Source organism: Mytilinidion resinicola (genome assembly GCF_010093595.1).
Source record: "Mytilinidion resinicola strain CBS 304.34 unplaced genomic scaffold BDZ99scaffold_34, whole genome shotgun sequence".
NCBI classification, from domain to species: domain Eukaryota; kingdom Fungi; phylum Ascomycota; class Dothideomycetes; order Mytilinidiales; family Mytilinidiaceae; genus Mytilinidion; species Mytilinidion resinicola.
Window position 1 is genome coordinate 2,449 of NW_022985470.1, and position 7,761 is coordinate 10,209.

The 7,761-nt window shown below is 30.5% G+C and overlaps 1 protein-coding gene across 1 annotated transcript; it reads left to right on the forward strand.

Annotated features, from left to right (window-relative positions):
- Window positions 1-3,085: 3,085 nt before the first annotated feature.
- Window positions 3,086-3,253, forward strand: BDZ99DRAFT_402138 (uncharacterized protein; the record flags this gene model as incomplete). Its single annotated transcript, XM_033716273.1, has 1 exon — window positions 3,086-3,253. A coding segment is annotated over one exon (168 nt), but the record flags the coding sequence as incomplete, so codon positions are not given.
- Window positions 3,254-7,761: the final 4,508 nt, after the last annotated feature.

Genomic DNA, 7,761 nt, shown 5'->3' on the forward strand with positions numbered 1-7,761 from the left:
ATTTCCGGGTACCTAGGGCTTATAAATAGCTTATAATAACTATATCTATTATAAACTTTAGGTACTTAACTACCCTTCTATATTCGCGCCTTAACTGCAATTGCTGCGTACAGCCACGAATATTATTATAACCCTAACTACCCTAATGCGACGATAATAATATAATCTAACAGTCGTATTATTAATCCAAATAGTGTATTTAATGCGCAATAGTTAATAACTTTGCCGCAGCGTTAGAACTAGCAAATTCGGTTAGGGTTTACTATAGTATAATTTGATTTTCGTTTCTAAATTATATTATTACAGCGCACGGTTTAGTTTTAAATTATAATATAGTATATACTACGATATATTTTACCTATAGGTTAATAGGTAGTTTAATAACGCTAATATAAATACTAAAACGGCCTCTTTTAACCTTTTTTACTCCTTTTTATTAATTATATAACTGTTATTACTATTACTACTATTATTACTATTTTTCTTTTTATCCTACTCTACTATTATCTTAATCTTTGCTAATACTAACCCCTATTTACCTATTAACCTAAATACTAGCCTCTAGTTCTAGATATTACCCTTACTTTCTAACTTTTCTATCTTTTTACTATAAATCGGCTCTATTCTGCAAGTTCTCTAAATATAATAGATAATAGCTAACTAATATACGCTGTATTTAACTATTATCTTGCCCGTCTAGCGTGCGCTAAACGGCTTCTTATTTATTTTATTGCTGGTTTCACGTTAATTAATATAATTTATAGCTGCTAATTTAACTATACTAGCTTTAGATACTTGCTGCGCCTTCTAAATTACTATTTTAACTGTAAAATATAAATTAGCTAATACTCCCTTTCTTTTCTTAGGCTTATATATTAATAACTTTAACTACTCGCTATCTAATCTTTTTAAATACTTCGCCTATCTAGCGTGGTTTAACCACGCGTTAACCTTAAATCGGTTATTATCGGCCTAGATCTAACTGCTTACTTTCTTATTAGCTTTTTTAATATTAATTATTGCCTGTATAAATACGGCCTCTAATACCTTCTAGATAGAATTCTTCTATTTTTTTTTCTTAGCGGCTGGGTTGTACGCGTTTACCTAGAATAATCGGGCTAATAACACCTTACTACTAAATTTTTAGCACTGCACGCTTTTTTCCTATATCTTTGCCTGCTATATAATACTCTATTACCTTTAGTAGTAATATTTTTACTTTTATAAATTTTCCTACCTATATTCTTTTTTATAATAGGTTTATATATTCTGTAAACTATATATAATAGAATAATATAGCGCGCTGTTTTTACGGGCTCCTAAATACTTTAATTTATTATACTAAATAGGTAAATATAGTATAGGCTATACTACTGCCGGCAGGAAAATTACCTGCCTATTATTTTGCGCCTAATTTTCTAAACCTGCTGCGGCCTCCGCTATAGCCTTTTATATTGCAACCGTAAACTTTTAGTAGTATATAGCTAAATACTTTTATAACTGCCCTTTAGTAATACTATATCTATAATCTCTGTAAACTATAATATAATACTATAGAATATACTTAAAAACTTAGGTAAATTATTCTATACTTTACTATATAATTGCTATAATAACGGTTAATAAATTAAATAGATGCTCTTATATAGCAACTTACCTTTTTATCTATATTCTATTAAATTATACTATATTTTATTATCTTCTAATTATTAGGTATTGCACCTATATACCTATAGTACCTTATATATATAATCTACTACTATACCTTAATAATATAGGCTATAGAAACATAGTATAGCAGGTGTTCTAGCTGCTGTATACGGCTATAAACACTAATATTACTAATATAACCCTAACCTCTAATAATAATACTACGCCGCAGTTATATACTAATTCTAAATAGTATATTAAATGCGCAATAGTCGATAACCTGCCTATAGCAGTGCTTCCAGCAAAACCTATTAGGGTTTCCTATAGTATAGTTTAATTTTCGTTTCTAAATTATATTATTAGACCGCACGGTTTACTTTTAAATTATAATATAAGATATTTTATAATATATTTTACCTATAGGTTAATAGCAATATATTAATAATACAGCAATTATCTATTTTAGTAAAAAGGCAGTATTAATCTTGCACTTTAAGCCTTTACCTCTAGTTAATTTAGGACTATATAACGCGCTATAGCAGCCTTTAATATATAATATTAGCAGCTTTCTAATTAGCTCTACGGAATTATATTTTAACCTTAATTATAACTAAACTGCCTAAAGCTTACTGCAACTAAAGAGTATATAATTATATAATATATCCTTAACCTAAACTTATAAAAATTTGCGCCCCGGTTATATAAGGTAGCAGATATAGCAGATAAAGTACTAGCTGCGTGTAGTAGAATACTAGTAGGTAAGAACTAAACTTAACAGTTTATATTTTATATAAAGGAGCTTAAAATAGCTTTTAATTAGGTAAAAAACCGCTAAAAAATACTTTAGGAAGACCTAGAGGTTATTAATATATAGTTTACTTTTATATAAAAAACTATAGCTAAATATAGCGTCTACTTAGATAATATCTATAACTTTAATAAAACTAGCTTTTAAATAGGTATAATTAGTATAATAAAGGTTATTACAGGTTTAGAGAAATATATAAGGCCTAATCTTATTTAACTAGGTAACTAAGAGTAGGTTATAGTTATCTAGAGTATCTGCGCTGCTAAATATATAACCCTACTATTTATTATCTATAAAAAACGCGTTTATATTTCTATATAGTATAAGAAAGTAGAAATACTATATAATTAGAAGCTCTCTATCTCTAAAAACGGCTAGACTAATAATAAGCTTAGTTTTAAGTAGTTAAAGCACTTTAATATATATATAAAGGCGCGTTAGGTAGGGTTATATAGGTTGCTAATTTTGGACGGCTATAAGAGCTACCTTAACTAAGATTTTAAGAATTATTACGTTAAATAACAAATCTTTACCCTTTATATACCTGCGTATTTATTATATATACTTTAGCTACTTAATATAGTATACTTCTCGCTATTAAAGCTAAAGTACTCTTAATATATATAAGACTTAGCACGCCGACGCGTCTACTATATTAATAAAAAAGGCTTTCTACTAGCTTTTAAAGACGCGTTTTTCGACGTGTTTATATATAAAAACTATAAAAAGGCCTTTAAGGCCTCTAAATTAGTTCCTATTAACGCGCAGGTAGTTTTTAATCGCCTTAATATATAGTTATAAACCTTACTACTAGCACCTCTACTAAAAATACTATAGTAATTAAAAACCCTAAGTAATATATATAAATTTAGATTATAGTTAAGGCTAGTAAGTAATTCCTTTATATAGTTACTAATAACCGCCTAAAAAGGCTTCTTAAAGCTTATTAAAGGAGCCGAAAAAATACTATATAAAAATATACTTATTAAAGCCCGGGTTAAAAAGCTTAAAAAGCAACTAGCAGAAATAACTAAGCGTAAAGGTTATAAAAGAAAGCGAATCTAGACTAGCAGTATAATAGAGTATAGTATAGCAGTGTTATATATAGCTGCTAAAGTATCTAGAGTATTTAATCTATAGAAAAAAGTAGGTAGTAGAAATAGTATAAATAGGGCTCTACTAGCTTAACAGCGCTATAGAAACTATAGAGAGGCTAGGTATAATACGCGTATATATAAAAAGGATTAAGAAGCTTTTTCTAAATCTAATTTAAGTATATTATATATAAGTTCTATAGCTAGTTGCGAATAAATTAACTGCGCGTATATAGTGTTAGTTATACTAAGGAAAAGTAGCCGGCTTAGTAGTTTAGCCGGCTTAGTAGTAGAATATATTATATAGAATAATATTTATAACTAGTATATTTAAATAAAGGATAAAAACTGCGTTTTAATAGACGGCTATATATATAATATTACTAAGCAGATATAAACTACTAAGAATATTATAAGGTATAGAAATTTCCAGCCGCAGCCTATTAATATAGAAAGCGTTTATATATTACTTTTTTATCTACTTTATAGCGCCCTTAGTTCCTATAAATATATCTACTATATACTTTTCCCTAGTTTATTAGTATTTAAAAGAACTATATTTACTTAGAAATTACTAAAATAACTATATAGCTAGTAGTTTTACAGGCGGTATATAACTTTATAATAATAGAAAAAACACTTTCTAGCTATAGCTTTATATATAGAATAGCCCTATATTGCTTTTTTATAGCTGCCGAAATTAACCCTTTTTATTTAATTTATACTGCCTTAATCGGCCTATAAAAATAGGATTTACCTACTATTTTTACTAATTAAAACCTTCTACTTAGTAGCAGTTTATAAAATATTAATCTATAGATAGCTAAATACTATTCTAAAATTATTAAAAAAGTAAAGCAACTTTAGCCTATTATTTAAGAAACTAAAAAGAAAGTTTTTAGGTAAAAATCTTTTTTCCTTAATATATAGAAGTATTCTAAAAAAAAAGAAATATAGTATCTAGAAAACTAGCGCTATAATAAGCCTAACTATTAAAGTATAATAAATATAGATAATAAGGCCTTAAGGGCCTATATAGCTATTCCTAATAAGCGCGCAGATATTTATAAATTTTCTGCAGTTCCTTATAGATATTATAGTATCGACTATAATACCCTACCTACTAAAATTCTGCCGCAGATTACTATAACTCCAGCAATCTGCACCGGCCTACTACTATTAGCCGGCCTCCTGCTTTACTTATCCTGCTCTGCTTCTATCTTACTTCCGCTTCCTATTCTATCCCGCTCTAGCTACCTACTAGCTGCCCTTTTTTCCTATTACCTAATCTGGTAAAAACCTTGCGTACACGCGTGCCACGCGCCGAAATAGTATAGAGGCCGTACGCTACACGCTTAGCTACGCCCTTATATCCGGTAGCCTGTTTCCCGTCTTCCTATTCCTTATATAATATTTTAATTCTCTACGTAGTATTATATATAGCACCTAATTAACGCTTCTTTTTAAGCTCTTAACTTTTTGCGTGTAGCGCTATTATAATATTATATTATATCTACTTTTACTACTATAAACACCCCTGCTAACCTAACTATAATACTTCTAGAGCTTATTAGCTCTATAAAGGAACAGCAGGCTGCCGTAATAGAAGTTCTATCCGCCTAGAAATAGGAAATTACTGCTCTACAGAAGGAAGTAGCCGTAATTTAGTCTAAATCTACCTCTACTCTACTACTAGCGCCCGACTAATAATTTACAGGGCCTTCTGTTTACAAATTAAATAATAGCTTAATACCTGCTAATAATATAAACTATATACGGACCCTAACTATTAAAGTTACTCCGCCGACTTTAATAGACTTTTTTTTAATAGCCGCCGCCCTGCCGACTCTAAAAACCGAACGTCTAATTAACCCTCCGATATTTAAGGGAAGTTAAAAAAAACTTCTAATCTTTATCCGATAACTATAGTATAAACTGGAAGGAAATACTAATTAATACCTAACTAAACGTGCTTACCTGCTATATACTTACTCTTAATTAGAATCTAACCCGTTAATACTTATTAACTTTTTAATAGACTAAGATATCTATACTATTAATTAACTTATCTAATTCCTGCAGGCTATATACGGCAATCCGAACTAGAAACTTACGTTCTTAAATTAACTCTATATACTAAAGCAAGGAAGGCGTGCCTTTATATCGCACTTTACTAAATTCTAATAACTCGCCGCTAATACAGATCTAAATAAAGCTGGCCTAATAACTTAGCTCTAATACTCCCTCTCTAATAAACTCTGCTATATAATAGTTAGCGCTACTACCCCGGATAATCTAAATAACTATGCTAACTTAATCGCGAAGTATAATAACAATCTATAATTCCTGCCCGGCCGATTTTTTTAATATTCCCCTCCGTTATAAAAGGACTTAGATATAATAGAAATTAATATATCTAAATATACTCCAGCCGGCTTAGCTAAACAAGATAAATATTATTAAAAGGGCCTCTGCTTTAAATACGGAAAGCATAGCTATATCTCCTGTAATTGCTCTGTTCTCTTACCCTAAGTCCGATTATCTAGCATAGATAAGCCTTTAAGCCCCCAACCGCGTATATATACGCAATTAACTAATTCTACCTAATTTTTATCTGCCTGCTGTTTTTTTATATTTACTGCTTTATCCTCTAGCTCTAATTAATCTAGAGGTAGCTACTTATCCTGTATAAAAAAGCTGTTAAAAGCCCTGTCCCGGGGCTAAGTTGCCCCCCGGGACTATTCTAACCCCGGATTTCTATAAACCTGTTTAAAAAACCTAAACCTAACTCCTAGAAATAATAGATTCTTATCCCCGTTTCTATATAATAAGGCCCTACCTATATAAATACTATAGCTCTAATTAATAGTAGAGCTATAGGTATAGGTTATATTTATAGGAATCTGGCGCGCGTATAGAACCTCCGCCTTAACCCGCTTTCTTACGTTTTATACCTAACTAGATTTAATAGAAAAACGCTTAAAAAAGGATAGATTACGCACTCTACGCGAGTAATTTTTCGCCACCTAAACTATATAGAACAGATCTGTTTCTATATACTAGAACTCGGTAAATATAAGCTACTACTAAAATAGCCCTAGCTATATAAGCACTATATTAGATTTAACTATAATAACTAATAACTGTTGTTTTAATTGTCCTAATACTAGGCGTAATACCTGCGCAACTTCTAAACCTCTGTAATAAGAACTTATATAGAATAGCTTCCTAAAGCGCCCCTTATTAAGCAGTGCCTAATACCTTTAACCTAACGCTTTTACTTACAGCAATCGAGCCTGTCTATATAATACTAATATAATTACTAGCTTCCTAAAATAGTACGCTAGATAAATATACCCGACCCTAAACCTAAACTAGAAACTAAACCTAAAACTAAATCTAATTCTAAATTTAAACCTAATACCTAGACGGATATCTATATACTAAACGCGGCGTCTATAACCTAATTAGCCTAATAACCTAATTATAAAATCTTTGCTATTACTATTACCGATATTAATAAGGCCTTAGCTCTAAAAACCCGAACTAACCTAGCTATAAAAGTCCTAGTATAATATTACTATTTGCTAAAAACCTTCTCCTAATAGGAAGCTAATAAGTTACCTAAACACCGAATAACGTATTCTATAAGCAAGCCGTCTATCTAAGCGAGCCGTCTACTTTATTATAAAAACCGGCCTTAAATATTAATTGCTCTATAATGCTAATAGATATTAACTATATATAACTTATAGCCTAATCTGCAGCAACCTCTATATTATTTTTACATGTACGAATATTATGCCCTAGCTCGCCGCAGCGTTTATAGCACCGCGCGCTCCCGCTAGAATCTGCCCCGCTTTGCTGCCTTTTACTTTAGGCGTTTTTATTAAGCCTTTAAGCAGCTATTTAAGAGCCTGCTTCTATTATTAGAGTTTCTTCTCTCTAGATCCGCTTTTTTTTGCGCGCTTTGCGCTTTATAGCGGCTTTATTTACCTTTTAAAGGCTAGCAACTATATTACGCAGTAGCGTGGCTTAATATATTATCGTTGCAGCACCTTTAGAAAGGCTGCTAAGCGCATTAAGAATTGCTATAGGCGAGCTATTTTAATGCCTTTAAATATAATTATAAATTAAAGCTAATTAAGAGCCTAGCTTATAAGCGTTGCTTAGTGTTTTTAATTCCTATTAAGCCTCTACTATAGCAGG